Source organism: Cebidichthys violaceus, unplaced genomic scaffold, assembly GCF_023349555.1.
Source record: "Cebidichthys violaceus isolate CVI_PGR_0920_01 unplaced genomic scaffold, fCebVio1.0.p SCAF_23, whole genome shotgun sequence".
In the NCBI taxonomy this organism is placed as follows: Eukaryota; Metazoa; Chordata; class Actinopteri; order Perciformes; family Stichaeidae; genus Cebidichthys; species Cebidichthys violaceus.
Window position 1 is genome coordinate 3,844,202 of NW_027176406.1, and position 22,863 is coordinate 3,867,064.

Genomic DNA, 22,863 nt, shown 5'->3' on the forward strand with positions numbered 1-22,863 from the left:
TAGATTCAGCCTGTTGATGGTCTGGGGCCTGCGTCAGTGCCTCTTTGTAAGTGCGCCTGCAGAGACCCTGTCTGGACGTGTGTGTGTGTGTGTGTGTGTGTGTGTGTGTGTGTGTGTGTGTGTGTGTGTGTGTGTGTGTGTGTGTTCTTGTGCAGGAAATATAAGATCCAGCAGTGTACATGAGGAGCTTCATGTATGAGGTATGAAGAACAGGTCGGGTCTTGTTCTGAAATGCAGACTTGTCTCCGTCTGTATCTGTCTGCAGTGTCGGCCCGAAGGCGGCGAGACCGGGTTTGAATCGGGGTCAAGGTTCAGGGGTGGGGGGGGGGCCCCCCCTCGTCACACACTTGTCCCCCAGTAAATAGGCTAAAGAGGCAGGAGGGAACCCCTGTCACTGTGTGCGGCAGGTCCCACGGGGGGTTAAGCAGGGGCCGCTCTTCAACTGATCTCCACTCAGATGATCACGTCCAGCATCTTATTTTGTCTTTCTCACGTCCCCGATATCAAACGTGCACATTCTTGCATTGCGCTCTCATCATGTTTCCATTTTTTTGCAAAGAAGCTCGATGATAAGACTGTTTGCAGAAGGCTGAACGCTGCACCGTGTCTCGCTCCAATCAGTCCTTTCAGGGTTTTTTTTACGAACAGCCGGGATTGCGCTGGAATGTGAGAGACGGAGAAGGAGGGGGTAAGGAGGGAAAAGAGGCATGAAGATAACAAAATAGAGTGAATCCCGATGAGGCGGCCAAAACACAATGAAGCAATGGAAAGTGAAGACTAAACAATCCTCAACTCGTAACCTGCAGAAAGGACGGCAAGTTTCACAATGCTCTCGTAAGCTATACCAGTACAAGAGAGCGTTAACTGACGCGCTGCGTTTAGATGTTTTTAGTTGTACCGGTGGTGGGCGATACGGTAAAGTGAGTAATCGTGTTAAATACATATATGTTTTGATGTGATACATTTAGTGGAAATACAATTGAGAAACTCTTTCCAGATACAATAACCAGGTACGGATGTTTTTAATCAAAGGAATCACACACCTGAAAAATCAACTTCATTACACTGACGCAAAGATCCTGTATAAATTATATAGATGTGTGTTACTAACTCACGATCCGTTTTATTATGAACAAACCTGACGATTTATTTTCTTGATTAATCATTTTGCCTACAAAACGATCAAAAGATACCAAAGATATTCCATTTTCTTTCATTTATGACCAAGAAAAGCTAAAAATCCTCACATTAGGTTGACATTTTCAGACCGTATAGATGTGCAACAATGGCCTGGTACAACCACAGATAATAAAGGGTAACTCCAGTGATTCAGTTTTGCAATAAAGCTAAAGTATACTGACTTTTAGTCCCTAGATTGGATTAACCTCCAAAAATTATGGACCCCACATTTTCCTTAGTGCCACTCAATGCCTGGTGAACACCAACATCTCTTAAACTCCACAACACAACGATGAAACGCAGACGGTCTGTTAGAAATGTGTAGCTTGCAAGCCCAAACTGGAGATGACAAAAAACACTCAGTATAAAATGCCATATCCCCAAATCATGGGTTGTACAAACCACATCATGTGTTTCATACATGCCGTGAGTGCAGAAACTGATGCATTATTATTATTATTATTATTATTATATGTATTCATTCACACTCTTAATACAATACATATCATCCAATACCAACATGCTCACGCTGGCGTCTGATCACTACTCTGACTAAGCTATTACTTTATTTTCTTCTGTGGTGTTAGCAGCACGTCCCAAGGTTTTTTGTAGCTCGGCCAGGAAGTCATAAAGCAACAGAAGAAGAGTTCCGACGTTTCCGGGAGGTTCCTCTAAACTGTACGTGGCAGTCGGCCAGCAGCTGTCCGTCAGAGCGCTTTGGTCGGGGTTAGTGAGCTGACACGCTGACCTCTATCTCTACTTCCCAAAAAATGTTGGGCATCACTGTAAGCAGCCTCAGAAGGGAGGAGGAGGAGGAGGAGGAGGAGGAGGAGGAGAGGGGGGGGGGTTGTTTTGACAGTTCGGCAAAATCACGGGACAGAGATTATCAGGAAGCTAATGAGGAGCAGTGGATGCTGGGAAGAGATGGTTTTCCTGATGCCCGCTGGTCCAGCACAACACCGCTTCTGTTTACATGTTCACTAAGATCCTCTCAAAGGATAACTATTTGTTTATTTGTGGTCCAGGATGTGTTTTCAGTATTGCAGTTCTAGTTTTAAAGGCATACTTTGACACTTTGAGAGTTTATCTGCTTTATTTTTTACCAAGGGATATGTGCATATCTATACGCTAATTTGAAGCAAGAGCCAACACGCGATTAGTTTAGCTTAGCATAAAGACTTGAAGTAAGGGGAAACAGCTAGCATGGCCCTGTCCACAGCACCTCGTTACATCTTGTTTGTTTAATTTGTACACAAACAGAAATGTAGAAAACATCCAAGTTGTGTTACAGGAAGTTACTTGCTGATATGATTTCTTGACCAGACACAGTGGCTTTCAGGCTTCTTGTCTCTATGAGGTTTCCAGGCAACAATTTGGGTCTTTATAGGAATATAATAGCAGTAGCCTTCACAATACTGTGTTTCTCCCTCAAGTTGTGCATTTGCATACTGTTTACAATAAAGAACCACCCTGGATATGGTATTTTGATTCAGCCAGGTTACTCACCTGCGTGAACGTATTATAATCTATTGGCAGCACGTCATGGTCAGCAGCAAAGGTTTCTCTGTTTTAATCAAACTTGGCAATAAGCCTCACTTTACTCCACATTATTCCAAAGTGTGTTGGTGTATCTTGCATAATTTGTAATGTGGCTAATTGCAGTTAAACAGGTAGCAGCTCTGTTTATTTTGTGGGTTTGCTAAGAGGCATAGAGGAAACACCTCAACCAAAATATACAAATATAATCAGAGCTTGTTTTCTCGCTTGCATCTCTTCCAGCTTCTTTCTCTTTTTCTTTCCTCTGTGTGTCACCCTCCTCTTTGACGGGTTACTTTTTCTTTTTTTCCCTCCAAATTCCAGCTTTCTTGTTTTCTAATTTCCCCCGTGTCTTTGCTGTCCTGCATAGATCTTCTCTCTGTTTCCTTCTTTGGTCATCTTCTTTCTGGATACTCCTGTTTCGAACTGCTGTCGTTGCTAAAAAAAAAATTCTGAATTTGCGGCCGTAGATGTTTTTATCTTGACTCAGCTGTGCTTTTTAGAAATGCCATCCTTAAAGCGTGAGGTATTTCTATGCAAGTTTGTGCCATAAAAGGTTTGTTTTGGTATGATTCTTGTGTATCCGCTCCCTTCTTCTCCGCCTGCTCAGTTTACAGAATGAAAACTAACAGGACGGTATGTTTCTATTAGCGTTCCTCTTCGCTTTAAGCGGTGCCAGTGTGTCTTTCATCTGAATAACCGAGTGAAACCATGTGTGTTTGTGAGACTCTCATGTCTGCAGTCACAGTCCATCGCTGTCTTCCCACTGGGCAGCCAAAGCCGGGAGACAACCAAGAGCCATGACCGCTCGAGGTCTGACCTTTTTTTTCTGGTCATGAAACCACAGTGGACGGTTTATTTCTGCGGGGGCGAATGTCAGACTCTGAGTCGGTGTCACCCCTGCATTAAAAGGCCGCTAACGCAGAGTGACAGAGGCTAAAAGCACAGAAACAACCCGGCATACGGATCACATCGTTACATCCAGCAAACAACAAACGCCAGCAGCATCCCTGTCCTCCAGAGATGGTTCTCCAGTCCGCAGTGTGTCACAGGAAGGAGCAGTTGGAAGGGTGCAGAGGCCAGCAGCGTTTTGGATTTCAAGTCCAGGTTCATCAGTTCCCTACAGTGTGAGAAAAGAAGCTCATGTTGATGCCAGAAGAATCACGCTTCCTGAGTTTTCCTTGCATCGCATGTGATCGTCTTTGCTTTGGTCTTCGGACTCGACTAGATTGGAGAAAATGTAGATTTTACAGGAGAGAAGATTTGGTTTGTCGGCCCAGTGATTGATTATGTGTGTATGAATGTCTTTCGCCCAGTGGCACCGTTTGTTCAGGACTATAAGAGGTCAGCGTGAGCCGGCGGAGAGTCATGAGGGTTGGGAAACATTGAAATTTGGGACGGTCTCAAACTCTTAAATTGTGGATTTGTCCAGCCGTGTCACGAGTCTTTTAAAAGCAGTGTATATATATTAACAATTATCAAATATTTCCACATCAATAGTCCCCAAACACCCAGAAACAGATTCTCAGGAGACCACGATCTGTCGGTGGGACCCTCATTAGGAGGTATTTTAGATGAAATGAAACCACTCCGCTGCTCTGAAGGCTCCCTAAATGGCTCCTGTACACCCCCGGACTCCACTTTGAGAATCGCTGGACTGTACGATCCTGTGCGAACAGAGCGATGGAGGACTTGTGTGAGCGGTGGTGCATGGCAGGAATGTAAAAACCAGATGACCTCAAATGGAAACTCCAGGGCTGTCGGAGGCAGGCAGGCCATCTCGCTTGCTCTAATAAACACTCCAATCTGCAGTCCTGCCCTCTCTCTCTCTCTATTTCTTCTTCTTCTTCTCCTCCTCTCTGGCTCAGTTAGCCTCCCAACCCGGCTCAGCATCGCCTCCACCGCGCCCCAAATGTTGGACCGCTGCCCGGTTTGGCTGAGATGCACGCCTAAGGTCCAGCTTCCATCGTTAGCCAAGGAGAACAGCGACGTCATCCTCCAGTTCCAAACTTATAATTTTCATCTGTTAATGACACAGAGGCAGAGATGAGCTAAATATATCTGGGCTTGGAGAGGAAAGAGGGGGGCTCCAAGTACGGCGGTCCCTCGCCCAGACGTAGACGAGGGGGGTGTAGAGAGAATCGGGAGGCCTGCTGGAGCCCTGTGGTTTTCTGCTGCTGAGGCCTGCTCCTGAAAAACAACCAGGAAAGAAAGAGAAGAGGCAAAAAAAAAAGGAAGAAGAAGGGGGGGGGGGGGGGGCTCTTATTGCAGCGGAGCTCAGACGTGACGCTCTGATTGCTCCCAGCGGTTGTGGTCGTACAGACGAGAGGAGGAAAGGGGGGGTACAGTGCAAGAGGATCAGGGTTAGCTTTTTGCCAGATGTCGTCATTGGCTTCATGGTATATATATATATATATATATATGTATATATATATGTGTGTATATATATATATATATATATATATATATATATATATATATATATCTGGAGACAGATGTATCTGCTCAAGAGAAAGTACAGCTGCACCAAAAACCCAACCACTGCTTCACTGTGAGCCTCAGAAGCAGCAGGATGTAGCAGGAAGCTGTGGTCTGTCTCTGTGTCCATGTTTTCGGCTGAATGTGAGAACGCACTGTGAAAAGACATCTCACCTTTTAACTGGAACAGATTTGTCGGTTCTTCATGCTGCTTCAGCACGAAAGGAAAACAAACACCGTCTGCAGTTTATTCATTTTTGCGACGCTCACCGGTTGAGTTTTCAAATTTATAATTCAGTTTCTACTGACTAGCTCCCGATTTAAAGATTGAAGTTGTAAAAATCCAACATGTATCAAATGATCCTGAAGGCACCATTGTAAGAGAAGACCTGAACCATCACACTCTCAGCCCTGAAAACCAATTCCGCACCTATAATGAGCGTACATGTCTCTGCCGTTAACGTTGTCTCCCTGCAGGGTTTCTTCTCATGCTGGAACAGAGGCACCTTGTTGGTTCTCTTGGCAACTGTCAGCATTGGACCTGATGGGTGACTGTGAATAGGTTGAAGACAGCGGTGTCAAAATTTGCTGCAATTGTAGTAATTTTTTGCTGGGGGGGGGGGGGGCATGTGAGGTGTACAAAACTTGAGTTGAGTAAAACATGTACATGCAGCTTTCTCTTCCTTTTGAGTTGTTTAGTTGTAGATGTGTCCTGAGCGTAGAGAAAGGAGACACTCCCTGCTAATTAGGTTAAAGTGGAGCACCATCTCTCCACTCACTGGGCAAGGAAACATAATGGGTGTGTTATTTAGCTGTGGTTCTCTGCATCAGTATCACTGCTGCCGCTCTTTTGCGCAAATCTCGCGACTACGAAACGTTGCTGCGCTTTATGAAACGGGGTCAAAGGCTCCTATGCGACAGATCCCTCCCCCAACATACACACTCACTAATACAACTCTAATAGCATTTAATAATTCATCAACATCCCAGGATTGCACAGAATGTGACCGACACGCATGGTAGCAAATAACTGTCATTTAGCCTCTAGTCATGCAGTCTAGCCTCTATAGAGTCAGTGAATGTATGGAAGGTAATTAGAGTGTATCTGTGAGTAAATATGTGCACATGTCTTTGCTCTCTCTTCACCATCTGCCTTCTCTTCCTCACTCCGGTTTCTGCTGTAGATCACTCTCTGCCCCCTTTTTTTATTCTCTCCCCCAGTGTTCACCTTCTAACATCTGTTACCCCCCATATCCCGTGTTCCCTTGTGGCAGATGTTGCGTGATGGACGCATCAGGTTTTTGTGTTATAAATCCCATTAAGAAGGTTTTTTTTGTCTTCTGTTTGGATTTGCAGTTTACTTTCGTCAACTTCTATCTACTGGTCATGTCTACATTAGGGCTGATTATTATCTATGTATCTTTGAAACAGATCATGAAATGGTTTGGTAATAATTGACTTTTTTCTCTTTTATATCACTGTAACCTGAATATTTGTAGTTTTCTGGGCTGTTGGTCAGACAAAAGAAGACATTTGAAGACGTCAGCTTGGACTAGAAATAACCAACAGGCCACTGTAACATCGTTAAATTGGTTTTGTTTTGTCTCAAACCAGTCTGAGTGAAGCAAGTCCTCACATTTTAACAAGCTGAAGTCAGCAAATGTTTATCATATTTGCTTAATAAATTACTTTAGCCATCAATTTATCTAATTGAGCAATTTAGAGCTGAAACAATTAGCAAATTGATTAGTCGATCAACAGAAAATTAATTTTGATAATCTATTCTTTGTTTTCTCAATCTTCTGTGAAATTGAAGTTATCGCCTGAATTATGAAGAAAATAATCACCAGATTAACTGACAATGAAAGTAATCGTTAGTTGTAGTACTGGAGTAATTGTTTCAGCAGAATGTCAGCGCGTGTACTGATGGATGGACTGTGGTTTGTGTCCTACACAATCAATTTTATTATATATTTGGATGTGTGAGGGGGTGACATAAAGGTGAATTGAGAGTGATTATTGTTTCCACGCTGTCAGGACTCCCATAGCAACACCAAGCACATGTAAAGAATGTATGCATAATGCGTTAGCTTCTCCAGGAGGAGCACACGGTCAGGTGGGCTGCTTTAATGCTTTAATCCTGACTGCAGGAGTAAACTGCATTGTTGTTGTTGTTGTTGTTGTTGTTGTTGTTGTTGTTGTTGTTGTTGTTGTTGTTGTTGTATCAGTCCTGGTCAGTCAGTGTGTGTGTGTGTGTGTGTGTGTGGGGGGGGGGGGGGGGGGGGGGGGGGGGGGGTGGAGGAGGACCACCCAGCTCCCCCTCAGCTGTGGGTTGATGGGATATCTGACCCTCGCACATTTTGTCTGAGTCCACCTGCTCTCATCTCTGGACTTCCAGAGACTGTTTCCACCTCAAAAGCCCACAGCAGGTGTGACCTCCATGATCTCCATGCGCTGTCTCCACCACCCCCCCAACACACACACACACACACACACACACACACACACACACACACACACACACACACACACACACACACACACACTCAGATGTTATTAATTAGTAACTGACACAAGGGCACAAATAACTGCTCATAGGTCGACTCACCCTGCACAGTGCACACGCAGCCCGATGCCAGCCACTGCAGCAAAAAAGTAGCGCTGAATGTGGCTGCATGTTGAGTCCCCGCCCTTTGCTCTGTCCCATGCGTCCCACTGTCTCACCCATCTGCTGTCAGACTCTGTGTTGCAGCTGCCCTCTAGTGGCTGCTCCTCTGACTGCAGCCAAGTAGGCCAATAGATTCTGTGGCACTGAGATTTACTGGAGATTAATGTTAAAATTAACTTGCTTGAAACAGCTGTGTCCCTTTTTTTGGCCCCATAGAATCCAGATTACTGGTCTGTCTAGACGGTGGGATGGAGTCCAACACCAAACATCAGTGGGTCAATATCAAATGCCTTCTCTGTTCCTCAGGCTTTTCCTTCTTTGAGCAGATATTTTCTGATTTTAAACCAGGAAACCTGTCTGACTTTACGCTGTATTTATTTAGACAACGCACTTTTTTTTCAAAATTCAAACGATACCCAGCCCTGCTTTGAACCTTAAGGGCTTGTCTCTCCTTATAATGGACAGGTCCTCACCTCTTACAGGTCCAGTATGTCTATGAGCTATCAGCAGTTCAACCAAAGTGTCCTATACAGGCATGACAGGCTAAAACCGTCTCGTACGCAAGAAAAAAAATTGCTTTTTGGAGAAATGAAGCTAATTTTGTGTAGAAAGTATGTTTACTTACTCACATCATTTTCCCCCTCAGATTTACGTTGTGAAGCCTTTGGGACGTTGGAATCCGTCGCTGTGCATCATGCACATTTTTGTGGTTCTTTTTTTTTGTCATTTATAGCAACAGTGTGATGACACAGATAATTCAACACATGAAACCTCCCACGCCAGATGTTGAGTCAGCAGTGTGTCAGTGCTGTGCGTCTCTCACCAGTAGGGGGACAGGAGTCACACTCCGAGCTGAGGAGGCTTCTCTCAACTCATCTTTTATCTTTTAAAGAGTCAGATTCTGGTATTCTGGTATAAATGGTCCTTCGTGTCCTTCTTGGCGCTGTTGTGTCCTGTTTTTCGGAAGTTTCATTGTGAGCACCAACCGCAGCCTGTCCTTGACTGACCGTGTGTTTCTTTCTGAGCTGTGGCAGCCTGTGTTTAGAGAAAACACCCCACCGTTGTGTCTGCAGCCTGGTTTGTTTGTGACACGCCAACTAAAGGCTCACTCAGCGGCCTTCTTCTCTTTCCTGTGTATTTCCTCTCAAGCCACAGTTTATTCCTCCTCCTCACACCTATGCGATTTAATGTGTCGTCGGAGAAATTTAGTTTTGTCTCGCGAGGCACTCGCAGTAGGAAAAAAAAAAAAATAGAGGGAGGCCCTCTGTGTGTTAATCTGTGGGCCCGCGGTCATGTTATGAGTGTGATGGGGATTAAAACACATCACCAAAACCAATCTGTCCGTTACACCGACAACCACGCTCCACTGTAACCTGCACTGCCTCCTCTCTCCATCCTTCCTCACCCCTTTCCCCTTTCCCACTGATGTGTTTGTTATCAGAGAGCAGAGGGGGAGGGGACGAAGCATCGCTCCTCGGAGACTAGCAGCACGCGTCGGCCTTTGATTTCCTGCCTTCAAGAGCTTGGAGCTGCCAGGTTATGATAAATAAAAGAAATAACTGATATGAAGTATGCGTCGTCTCCAGGGTGCAGTGTGTGTGTGTGTGTGTGTGTGTGTGTGTGTGTGTGTGTGTGTGTGTTTTCTCAGCATTCAGACAGTCGGATAAGGGCGATGTGGTGCAGTGATGTACATCGGGCCCACATGCAGGCGATGGATGCGTGGCCTGCTCGGGCACGCTTCGGCCAAACAGTAGACGGTGTGGGACACTGGTGCTATTGTCACAACTCTTCATGTGTGACTGTGTTTCCTCCATGTAAACTGTAACTCAACGCCTTTTTGTTCATTTCTCTTTTGTCAACCCCCGGCTTCACGCTCGTCCTCTTTTTGTAAACGCCTCCATGGTTCATGGCAACGAGCAGGAACAGAGAGAGACCCTTTTGTTTCCAAATTAGGCACCGCTCCCTTCTTGCCAAAACTAACTGTTATTGTAAAAAAAAAAAAAAAACAGCGCTTGTGTATTTTCAGATATTAAACTCTTGACTTTCCACTAGAGATACGCTAGTGAGCCAACTGCTGCTGTACGCACCGGCTGCTGTACGCACCGGCAGACGTCTGCGATTTCCTCGCACACGGTTGTGGTTTAATCCTGGATAAGAATCGAACCTCCTTCTGTGCGCGCCGGTGATCCACTCTCTCCAAGGGGGCGGAGCGTCGAACCCAGAGAGAGAAGAGTAACCCCCCACAGCCACAGTCCTCTGACTTTATGAGGAACCCTAATTACATAGTCTGGTTTATTTATACTCGGCTGTGACTCAGTAGGACACATGTGGCGTGTGTGTGTGTGTGTGTGTGTGTGTGTGTGTGTGTGTTTCAACCAGGGATGAAGTGGAGTGTCGTTCCAGCAAAATTTTGTCTGGGATCATTAAAAAAAGAACGATCCTTTAAAGTGACGCTGTGTAACTTAACACAACGTTGCTCACAAACGAAAAGAGGAATTCAGAAACATTGAAAGGCAACATTGCTCAGTTCAACACACTCAGGTGTTCTGCTGCTACAGCCACAGGTGGTCGCTTTTATTGGCTACTATTAGCTGATGTTCGCAAAACTTAAAGCGACGTTGCTGAGACATTACTGAGTCAGCTTTCTGCCAAAGAAACATTTCAATAGTTCCACGCAGAAGTAAAACGAGTAATAAACACACCGTACTTCAACGGACACTTTAATACTTTAATATCATTATGGTTATTTGGAGTTGGTCTTGGATGGAAAGTCTGTGTTGAACTTGAGGGCATTGACTTTTAGTGACATGGGAGCGTTTACCAGGCAAGGAGGTCTTTAATGAAATACACTATTGAGTTGCATTATGGGAAGTGTAGGAATTCAGGGTTTTGGCACTTGGCCGATACTACACACACACTTTTGTTTTCCTATATGGTTGGCCAACATGTTGTATAACAAGTAGTTATTTTAAAGTGGCGATTTTCTCAGCAATATTTTTGTTATTTATTTTAAGTTTCCTGTAACTGCATATGAATCATTGGCAGAGCACAAAACACTTATTTCTATACAAACTCTTAGTCTGTTTTCTATGTATATAAAATGAGACGGAAATAAAGCAAGAAAGCAGTTAAAAACAATGCAACTCATGAGGTTAGAACCTAAAATCATCTCATAAGTGATCACTCTTTATATAATAGTGAATATTTGCATCGAGACGCCCGATGTTCTTGATTACGTTTCTTTTTATTTATCTTCTCATCAATCTTTTCAAACTATTCAAGCCTGCAGTGTGTGTTCTCGTATATCCAGAGGGTACAGTCTCTGGGCCGACAGTCGAGTTCATACTTGTCCCGCTGTACGGCAGGTGAAACCTGTCTAACCTCGTTGGTTAACGGATGCTCGGTGTGTTGACAGCGATGAGCGTTGGAGGGGAAGGTCGGTCGTCTGAAACAACATGGTCACCTGTCTGCCGCTCTTCCACGGATCCTGGATACCTGGCTGTTTGGTGAGAACTCTGCCAGGCGGGCGAGGTCACTTCTCTGATTGATTTAGTGGTGTGGTGTTTAGGTGTCACTGTGCCATATGGGTGGATCCTGTGAGAGAGAGAGAGAGAGAGAGAGAGAGAGAGAGAGAGAGAGAGAGGAGAGAGAGGAGAGAGAGAGAGAGAGAGAGAGAGAGAGAGAGAGTTTGGAGAAGAGGTCATCTTGACATCCAGTAGCAGCCGTTTTATTTTGAGAGCGCTCTTAACTCTCATCTTTTTTTCCATTTTCTTCTCTCATTATCATCTCTCCTCTATTTTCCCCTCTTATGCAAAAAAAAAAGAAAGGGAGTGAGACAGTGAACACATCAGCAAGGCAAATGTTTTCTTTTCTCTTTGTGCTGTAAATTGGCCTCTTTCTTTCTCTCTCTCTTTTTTTTCCGGGTCTCCCCTCTGGGTGGAGGGGAGGCGGCAGAGGCAGGGCCAGCTTTTGTGGAGTTTAGCGCCTGGATCACAGCTTTGTCACTTGTGTTTGTGTAGCTCTCATACACACACACATGCAGCACACGTGCGGCTTCGTCTACAACAATCTAGTGGATTTAGCCGACAGGGGATACCTCCATCTGGACCCCCTTCGCCTCCAACGTCTGGCCCCAGCGATGTCCAGTGTTCTCGGGTCAAACTGAGTTCCAGTTTACTGTACATTACAGTTGTTTGTTTGCTGATGACTGTCGGACCGGCTCGTGCGGAGGGAGGGAGTGATCGTTTGGATACTGGATTGAGGAACAAAAAACAAGGAAGAAAGAGAAAGCAAAACAGAAAAGGAGTGACAAGAATGAGGGATGATATTGCAGGCAGATGCTTGCTGAGATAAAGAAAGTTTTGGTTGGAGATGACAGTTAGATGAAGGGATTTGTTTGGCACTAGAGAGAAAGAGGGAGGAGAGACAGAGGATCCAGCCCTCTGGGACAGCGGTGTGTGTTTTGGGGGTGGACAGAGTGGCTTTGTATGCAGAACATCACCGGACACCAACGGGAGGGACGCTGTCAGTTGTTCTCTGTGTGTGTGTCTGTAGCGAAACCAGACCTACCTCTGATGCCTGCGCCGCACACACACTCCTCCATCTGCTGCCCGGGAGCCTACCTTCTGCTTTCTCTGTGTTTGAATGTGTGTGTGTGTGTGTGTGTGTGTGTGTGTGTATGTGTGTGAGAGATTTGGAGAGCTCATTCCCGGAGGTCAGGAGGCTGTGATGTTGAACTATTGGGATTAAACTTTCTGACGGCGATGGAGTGGAGCCAGTAGACGGGAAGTTCACACTCTTGATTGACTGAAGAGGCCCAGGGGAGGATTTTTCGAAAGCTCCACTAAAACCACCCCTATCTTCTGTATTTCTGCGTCTGGACTTGGTCCACAAGCTTGTGTAGCCTGTGTGTGTGTGTGTGTGTGTGTGTGTGTGTGTGTGTGTGTGTGTGTGTGTGGAGCAGCCCATGTGGGCGTTGAGGGATGCGGATCTGAGAGAACTCCACGCCCCGATGCCCGCTGCCATGCTCCCGTGCCCTTCGCAGGCCGGGCCTGACTGGAGCTTCCAGAACCCGGTGGGGGTGGACTGCAGCTCCCCCGAGCCTCGCTGCATCTGGCTGGCGGTGCTCCGCAGTGCCACGGGTTCAGTTCCGCCACCCACGCCGCCCACCGTGCCCACTAGACGCAGCCAGAGCTGTCACCATCCCAGGGTAAGGACGGGTCCTCCTCTGGTGGCCGGATGTGGAGTCATTGATTCAAAGCATCAGTCTGTCGCTGCAGTTAAATGATCGGTGGATTCGTTCATATTGATTTCAAATGAAATGTTTTAGTAGGAAGCTATAAAAATAGTCTGATATGGATGGTTTTTATGCATTTCCAGAGCAGGTATTGATTGGTTGTTTGTCAGATTAATTGATTGTTTCGCTTTTAAAACACCAGAAAATAAGGCTCCTGACATCTTCTAATTATTTATTAGTTATGAATCAGTTTTAAAAAAGCTGCAGATTCTCACATTGGAGAAGCTGTTGGATGATTCTTCTACTTAAAACAACCAATTGATCATTGATTAAGTGTCTGTCAATCAACTAATCAATTAATGGTCTAATCATCCTAAATGAGACGACAGTGTAAGCAGCCCGTCCTGCCTTCTGCGTACTAAGATTATCATGCAAAACATTTTTTTTTCTGTGGCTCTCCAGAAATAAAATGACGCTCGGTGATATCGACAGAAAACTCCAGAAACCGCCGTGTGGGATGTTGTCAGTCACGCATGTAAACAGAACATCTGTGTAACTGTTCCCATTGTTTGAAGTCTGGTAACCACTCAGCTGCTGACAGGTTATTTAACCTTTCAGTGTGCAGAAAGTTGCGTTGCCTTCAGGCTGTTTCTGTTTGCCACTGGCGGTGTCTTCGACTTCGTGGGAAACAATGTGGCGGCACTTTTGTGTTGACGGATTGAGATGCACAGTTTAAGGACATCGTCCCTTCAAACATGTCCGTCAACTGTTACTCCGCTGTGGGCTGGTTTATTCTGGCAGTAGATGGTATATGAGACATTCTTTTGTTCTGGTTCTCCTGATTATTTGGTGTGATGGGATTGAACTAGTGGTAATCAATAGTTGTTTTTTTTTTAAGTACAATCATTAAATTACTCATCATTTAATTTCTTATAAGACCATTTCCTTATGTATCTTGCATACAATGCTATATACTATGGTTGTTGTATGTGATTTAGTCCGTGTGATTCTGCTCGTGTGGCATATCGACCCTCTCGTTCCTTGGAGGGGTTTCTAATTAGCGGCTAAAGGCGGATGAAGGGAGGGGCTGCTTTTTGCGAGGGGTTGTGGAAGCTGTGTGATTGCGCCGCCCCCCCCCCCCACAATGCCCTAAGAATTCAGGGCATCTCTTCCCCACATGATCTCATTTATGTGGAATATCACCTCCTCTTTTTAACCCTTTCTCCTGGTTGTTAGCATCCTCCCCCCCACCCCCCGATGACACAGTGCCACAATCAGGAATGTGTGTGGGGGGGGAGGAGAGGCTGTATTAACACAGCTGGGACAAACACACGATGTACGCAGTTCTGTTTAAAGAGAGAGATGTTTGTTATAAAGAGAGGTCCTCACATCATGCAGTTTCTTTATCGCTATGTCCGGTTATAAGGCTGCGATTTTTGTTTGAAGTAATTTCGTTAAGACTTCCTTGGTAGTCACAGGATCGGCTTCCATCTTTGTACCGCGAGCAGATTTTTGTTGTCAGGTTTGCATTTATTTACCGGCAGCAGCCCTCACAGTGTGAAAAGATGAAGTCAAATTGATAAGAATAATATAGAAACACCTACATGAAAGAAAAACAATTAACTTATTTCATGTCAATTAGGTCATAAAGTGTAAAGAAAAGCAGTTCCATAAAATGCATCTAAATCATAACTGAATAAGCTTTTTTTGTGGCTCTTTCCCGTAAAGCAGGAAGGATTTAAACTTGTCATCTCACACCAACTCTGCCCGCTGAGCTACCAAGTCATCCTGTAAAATGTATTCTGAAACTGTTGCTTCTCCTCCTCCTGAGCAAAACCCAGAGTCATCAGTGGCAGTGAGGCAGGTGTCACTCAAACAAAAGAAAAGGACAATATGTTTTTCTGTTCAAGTAGAACACCCTGTTTAACCGATATTGCAACATCACCTGTTGGCCTAGTTGAGCCGACAATGGGGTTGAACTGGTTTCTGAGCACACATATTTTATTCATATTGCGTGCACACACACACACACACACACACACACACACACACACAAAGCCTCACATGCGTGGCTCATAAAACGTGTTGTTATGTAAATTACTGTGCGATGTGGAGCATTTGAACTTGTGCTGCATGTCCTTATTTTGAGTCCACGGGTCTAACTGCAGGTTGGGTGCTTTGGTTGGAGTGTTGAGAGCACAGCGGGACATTCATACACTCATCTCCAAATAGACCTGCAGAGGTGGTGCGGCGATGTGGCCGGTGAGTTCATGAATCATCATCAGAGTCCCTCTCCCGTTCCCTCTTGGCAGCCCGGCTCAGGGGGTCGTGGGTGCAGACAGCTACAGCTATCAGGATTAAAGGCCCGTCAGCATTTGTAGCGTCCGTAAAGCTCCACTTTTCAAACAGGTTGCAGCTCTCAGCTGTTTAAAAGGGCATTGTTGTTCTGGCCCTGCTGGGGTTGTAGCAGGAGCCCGGCTGCATTCCTGCGTACTGCTTTGGAGTGAGGAGAGGTGTGTGTGTGTGTGTGTGTGTGTGTGTTAACCAACATGTACGCTGTTACTGATGATTAGGACTGCAGCATGACAATAACGTCATGTCCTAGAAAAGCCTCTTACAAACAGAAAATCTAATTTTACTGGATTTTCTGAAAGATTATTACCCACGCTGTTTATTTTTTAACATTTTTTTTATGTTTTATCAAGCTGATGGAACTCTAGATTTTGGCACAAGGTGTTATAGATTTACATTTCTAAGTAAACAGACGTGTTATAATCCTATCAGCAGGACATCCTCTGCTCTCCACTTATATTTAGTCTTTTCAGTCATGCATCTTAATGATCTGCTCTCTAATTGAAATTAGGAAGGGATGTAACCACAGGGAAAAGTGTGTGTGTGTGTGTGTGTGTGTGTGTGTGTGTGTGTGTGTGTGTGTGTGTGTGTGGGGTATTACAAGCTGCTCTGCATATTAAAATCCAATTGTTTCTCAGGGCAGCTTTTTTCGGTGTGTTTTAATGACATCATTCAGCTGGTAATGGGATCCCTCGCGGCTCTGTATTATCTAAAGAGCATTCAGAGTTTATTTTGTTATTGTAATTAGCTTCAAGAGACGAGGACGTGTCAGGCAAAAATGGTGCAAAAGGATAAATTTCCCGTAGGAGAGGAGGAAATACCAAATGTCAATAATAAGAGCAAGGTTTCCCTTTTCTGTGCCCTGAGCCTGCATAGGAAGTCAAGTTTATACTTAAAAACCACAGAACATTTTTTCCAAGTGCCTTGTTGGTTAAACAGAGTATCTGGAGGGGCCAGAGCTCGTCAGCAAGTTCTCTCTCTATTTTTTGTTTTTGGGTGAAACCGGTAGAAGACAAACTGGTCGTGTCAAGGTTATTTATTTTTTTTTTTTTAAACAGTGGACTGACGACTCGGCAGAATAGCCGAGCAGAGACGCACGTCCCACTTAGTCCAGAGCAGCCGAGTGGGAAACTGTGCTGGCTCAGAGACCCAGTCGGACCCCGTGTGTTTTGGGTAATCACAGGGTTTGGTATTCACAGCGCCGGGAGGAGCCATGCGGTCGAAACCGGCGTGCCGGAGCCTGTCCCTCGCTGGGGCCCGATACTCCTCCTCTCCGTCCTCCTCGTCCTTCTCCTCTCATTCACTCTCTCGGTGCTCCCTCCCCTCCTGTGCCGGTTACAGTGTGTGCTTCGACTTGTCAAAGCCAAACCGCTCCCTCTGAGGAATTCTCTTCCTCCTTTTCACCCTCTTGCTCTTTCATTTCCTCTTTTTTCTTTTTCACTCTTTGTCTTTTCTTTTTCTTTATCATTTATATTCGACACCCCAAACATTCCTCCTTCCTCAAGCACTTCTTTTATGCTGTTTTCATGCCACATAATAGGCCTGGATTCTCACCTCTTTGATAAAAATAGCAGGGGTTACTTTACATTGTTTAGACTGCCAGACTAAGGATCAGGCTTTGTGTGTCAACTTGTATAGGTCATAGAAACATATTTCAAAAAGAAATCTAAATGTCCAAACCTATTTTTGGTCTCTTTTTCCCTGGATGGAATGTTTAAAGTAGAGGAGGAGAGGAGTAAGCACACAAAAGCATGTACTGAGAGAGGAAGAGGAGGTGGAAGGGAGGTGAGGTGAGTGAACGAGTGGAAGTGGCCTCCATGATGGAGAGTAGAAGATCTGTGAGCGGTTTTATTTATAGGAGCATCTGGTTATCCCACAACGCTATCAAACTTCCTGCCTCTAGCCTGCCACTTCCTGTTGTTGTGTGGCTTGCATTGCCAGGCCTGTCGGGTCAAGTTTGTGTGTCTGTGTTACATATCAGTGTGTGGAAGGGCAACAGGAGGTGGGGAAACGTGGGATGCTCATTTTGTGTGTGTGGAGGGGGGGGTGGTTTGCTGCTTGTAGTCTAGACAGATTAATAAACTAAACACACACATTCACACACTTTACACTGAATTTAGAGAAATAGAAAACCGTTTAGGCATGCATGAATCAGCCAAACTTGCTTCAAACTTTCAGATCACAGCTATCTTGTGCACCTAGTTTGCTTTCTGTTCTGTTTTACTTTGGCGGAATAATGCTGGCAGGAAAAACATGCACACCAAACTGCACCTAGAGCGCCGTAAACGAAGCCGTCTGTCCGTGTCCTCGTGGACTAAGGCTGTTTAGTTGCTCGAATTAATTCAGATTTATCTTCTGATCATGGCGACCTTTTCCATATTCATTAGTCATATTCTCTATCATCGTAATATTTGTAGGATGGGGGAAATCTCATATTAAACCTGATTTTCTTTTTAATTCATTTGCTAATTAATCACTTAATCATTTGGTGTACAAGACGTCAGGAAATAGTGAAAAATGCCTTCACAATTTCCCTCAGCCCAAGTTGTCTTATCTAGATAGTTTGTTTTGTCCAACCGGTGATCTAAAACTCAAATATATTCAGTTAGCTGTAATAGAAGACTAGGAAAACCTGCACATATTTGAATTTGAGAAGCTGGAACCAGTGAATTTGGGGCATTTATGCATAAAACATAACTTGAACGATTAATGGCTCATCAAAGTTGTTGTGAGCTTCAACGCATAATGTTTGCTGAAGCGTTGGTACGGCGCAGGGATTGATTTGCTGATGGGTTGGGACGACACAGATGATTATAGTGTTAGACTGTCTCCTAAATTTAAGATCTGCTCCTTTAAGTCACAGAGACAGAAGAAAAGTTTGATAGTGAACATGCGACACAGGATAACTAAACCACAGACGACTAGACCTCCTCCTCTTACTCCTCCTCACTCCCGCCTGTTTGGTCAGGTGATGACGTTTGACTGACAGGTGTGGGTCGTCGGGGCAGCGGGAGGGTGATAGTTCTCACGTGTGTCTGTCAGCTGAGCGAGCTGGGCTTATTTACTCGGCTTCAGGAATGAGATATTTAGAGAGCGGAGTTCAGATTCTCCCTGGACTTTCTCTCTCTGTGATAAAAAACAATGTCAGAACTGGGTTTGCGTCTTTGGTCCTGTTTAGATGTGTCCCTCCTTGATAGTGGACCCACATGTGCTTATGGACCATATTGTTCTGAGACTGAGCTTCATTCAGGACTCTAACCCATTTTACAACCTTCCATCTAAACGTATCAAAAACATATACATATCCTGAATCTCTCTCTCTCTGTCTGTCCACAGGGCAAAGGGCGGAGGGATGGTCTCTCCTCAGCCGGTGACAACCCTCGGCCGCCGATGGCGACCCGGCCGGGAAGGGAGGGGGTCGGCGTGGGCTGGAAGGGTCCCCGGACGCTGGTCCTCCATAAGAACTCCCTGGGTTTTGGTTTCACACTTCGCCACTTCATCGTTTACCCTCCAGAGTCGGCCCTGCACACCAACCTCAAGGTGAGACCTGCAGGTCCTTGAAAGATTTGAGTTTCAGGATGTTGAAAGATGTTGAATTGTGTTAAATATATACGGTCTTAAGGACGGGCTTTGTGTTTTTCTTCCTTTTTATTTAGTGTCAAGTGTCGTGAAGTTCTTTTTTTCAACTTCCATGTTTATTTTTACAGCACACATGGTCTCCATTTCTTCCTCGCTGGCATTTAAAAGGGTTTCCAAAAGCCTTACGTTTAACTTGCTGAACCCAGGACAGAGCCAATTTGAGCTCGGAGATAAAGCCAATCATACCGGAGCCGAGGGTCAGGGAGTTTGAGCTGATTAAAAATTAACTCGCAGACAAAAGGAGAAAGCAAGCAGATTGGAGACAACATACTGAGCAAGCCAATCCTAAACAAGATTTGGACACTAAAAAAAGACATGACTACAAATGTCTACTACATTGTAGACTACATTGGTGAAAACAACAAAATCTGACATTCCGAGGACCTCCATACCCAAACAGACTGAAAAGTCTTCATTCTTTTTCAGTATCACTTTACAGGCCTTAGTTCGTACACACTAGTCTTAGTCTCTGGTGAATTCCGGATTGTTCTGCTCTTTTGGAACCGTCCTCTATGTGAGTGAGCGGTTATTTAGCTCTTTTGAGGTGTGGGGGCAAACGGCTCCAGATGTGAAATTGAGGGATATGGAGGCTGGGGTGGGGTGAGCCAGCTGAAACAAGGCCTCTATTATTATTATTGTACCACCCCACCATCCAGCAGCTGCAGATAGGAACATAGATTGAATGAGGCCTGTTGTCTTAGCCTGGTACCACTCTCTGGCAGTCAGGCCGTACCAGGCCGGCCCCAGACAATAGGCCCACTGCTGGCCTTTGGCCTCGGTTCTGTCCTCGTCTCCTCTGCCTCGAGGGTCACATGGTGTTTTGGGACAATCGGACTCACAGAGCCGCCCGTTCTTATCTGAAGAGCCATCGTGGAAGTCTCCCAAATTACCCTCATAGTGACCAATTAGAGGCCCACCGGGTGCGTGACCCAATTGGGCATTTATTTCATGGTGTCTGTATGTCCTGAAAGTCTTCAAGAGACTTCAATTATATTATCTAGAGAACAAAGACCCTTCTACTGTGTGGTCCCAGCACAATTCATTCTTTGAAAATAGCTTGAATGTGCGTCTTCTTCTGGCATAATCCTCCCCCATCTAATGTGTTCTAATAATTAAGAATATAATAAATAATTATAATCAATGCACCTTCATGTTGCATGAACCTGTAACTTTGTGCCAGGTGGGATTTTAAACTTGACAGCCTCTGTTTGATCAACTGTGGCTTTGATTCTTCACTGTGGACAAGAACTTCCGCCGAATTAATAAATGCACATGTATATAAAAAAATACAGCATATGTTTACAACTACCCTTGTCTACTGAACTGGGAATGCATGGGGCTAGAGCAGGTGCTTGGACATGTATTTGAATAACGCAACCTAACTGCACTGTGCATCTGCAAAAAACACTGCTGATAAACAAACCTTTTGCAGAAAGAAAGATATCTGTCTGATTGTGAGATGTGTAATTTCTACATCCAAAATCTAAATTAAGTTATGACAGAAATGTCACTTTGACGAAAGCCCTCTTCTACCAAATGACATTTCATATTTGGTTTTTGGGGACAGCCCAGACAATGAACAATGAATTAAATCTTTGTTTTTCAATGAGCAAAATTGCCGTTATACAAAACTTAAAATATCTCTCAATTGACCAGATGAAACTTATTATTTTGGGCGAGTTTAATGTTAGGAGGTGTAGTTCTACAAATAGTCCCTTCCAGCTGCTTCACACTGTATAGGTCTGGACCCGTAGGGACAGTATTTGACCCAGATGCCCAGACTCTTGTGCCCATCTCTCACTGTCTCCTCCTCTGTCCCGGATGTGTTCAGACTAAGGGCTGCTCAGTTGTCGAGTGTCCCCAGCTCGGAGCTCCATTCTGGGGTCGGCAGCTCTTCTTTCTCTGCCTCTAAACCCCCCACCATTGTCTACAGAGCCAGGAATGAGCCCACTCAGCGCAGCATAAAGCCAGGCAGCAATCAGCCCACCGTGCCCCTAACCCCAAACTGTCCACTCAGCTTAGTGTGTGTGTGTGTGTGTGTGTGTGTGTGTGTGTGTGTGTGTGTGTGTGTGTGTGGACATTATCAGACAAACTGCAGCTATCTAATCTCACCACCAGCTGTGTGTATTTCTGACGCATGACGTCACGAGTACCTGCAGACTGTCGAACCTGAAAGTCACCTGAAATGTCGAAGCTGCACTTCAACATGTAAAGCTCATAAAAGCAAACACTTCGGTCTCAGTATGTTTGGCACAAGATGCTAGGGAAGTCACCGGCATTCGAGGAAGCTGGTTAACACTGATTATTGATCAACCTCTTTTTTTCATATTATTACTATGAAAGGGGTCGATCAGGGGAAGTTAAGATTCTAAACTGTGTTGCGTTGTGTTGAGTTCATTGTTAAAAGGTGGAGCATAAGCACTCCTGCTTGTGTCAATGCTGTAAAGTAAAAGCCCTCACCGCTGCTCCATGTGTTAGGACCTGTGTCCTACAGTAAGGTGTAAACCCTGAATCAACGTGTTAATATTCCTGCCTAGTGAAAGCAGTTTTTTTGCCTAAATGTGAAATACTAAACAGCCCAAGATGTTCACCAAATAAATGAAAGTAAAACAAACTTTTTATCAATCTCACATATTTATTTAGGGGTCATTTTTTGGCCCTCCGGTTGTCTTTTATGACTGTTCTGTCAGTAGTGATAACTACATTACGTTGTTAGCAAAAGTAAAGCTTTTTCTGTGAAACATTAACATTGTTGGGCTCGAGGGATGAATTTGACTTGAACGTGAGCAGTGATTCTGTCTGTTTCTGTTCTTTGCAGGATGAGGAGAATGGTAACGGAAAGGGTAAGTGCTTCTCTTTTTCTTTCTCCTGTCCTCTCCTCTCCTCAGACAACAAATACTAGTCTACTAAATAATACTAAATCTTGTACAGTGGGATAACAATGATGTAATGAACTGGGATCTCCTGCATTCCCTCTCGTCTCTTCTGCTCTGCAGCCTATCTGTGCCCCCTATAGGACGCTATGCAACACTGCATCTAAAGTACCAGTAGTCAAGTCCAGTTGATTTTAGATAATGACATAAGAACAATAACAAGCAAAGACTGTTATGTACCAGTATATAATCCCTGACCAGGAAGATCACAAACACAATTACTCAAAAGCTTCTCGTATGCCAGCAGCAACCTAAAGCTTTATTTCTTTAAAGTTAACATGAATTTTTCTTCTTTTCTTTTTACGATTCAGCAGTCACAATCTCTGATCTTTTCACTCCTCCTTCTTTATCTTCCATCATGCAGGGTATCAGAAAGGTCGACTGGAGCCGATGGACACCATATTTGTGAAGAGTGTGAGGGAAAAAGGGCCGGCCCATCAAGCGGGCTTGTGCACAGGTAAAGGGAACATATGGTGCAGGAGCAAGAACGTCCTGATTTGCATTGTAAATCTGTCGGGGAGCGCTCCGGTCACGTGATGCTGCAGATATGAGCCGATTCAGAGAAGAAGAAAAACAGACCTTTTCTCGTTGGCAATAGATTATATCAAGAATTATTTTTCCCTGACTAGAGACAAGTTTTTAACGTCATTGGGTGATTTAATAATAATCGTTAAAATAAGAAGAAGTACAATGTTTATAATAAAACTGATGATAATATTAATTATAATAATCATAATAACGTTATTAAACAGAGATACAATTAAGATCAGATCAAAACTTTACAAAAGTGGAATAAAAGAAACGCAGGAAAAACAAGCGATTCCAAACTCCTGAACGGCAGA

General features: G+C 44.6%; 1 protein-coding gene across 8 annotated transcripts in view; it reads left to right on the forward strand.

Moving 5' to 3' along the window:
- The window catches only part of arhgap23a (Rho GTPase activating protein 23a), a 63,680-nt gene that overhangs the window by 17,688 nt on the left and 23,129 nt on the right, over positions 1–22,863 (forward strand). For 3 of the 8 annotated variants that reach the window (XM_068718827.1, XM_068718829.1, XM_068718828.1), the window contains exons 1-4: positions 11,635–13,070; positions 18,786–18,989; positions 21,907–21,931; positions 22,386–22,478. In XM_068718827.1, the coding sequence (XP_068574928.1) occupies positions 12,828–13,070; positions 18,786–18,989; positions 21,907–21,931; positions 22,386–22,478 (565 nt within the window). In that variant the 5' untranslated portion in view covers positions 11,635–12,827. Of the gene's footprint in view, positions 1–11,634; positions 13,071–18,785; positions 18,990–21,906; positions 21,932–22,385; positions 22,479–22,863 lie in introns of those variants that run through there. The other 5 variants (XM_068718830.1, XM_068718832.1, XM_068718835.1 and 2 more) reach the window with 2 other exon arrangements.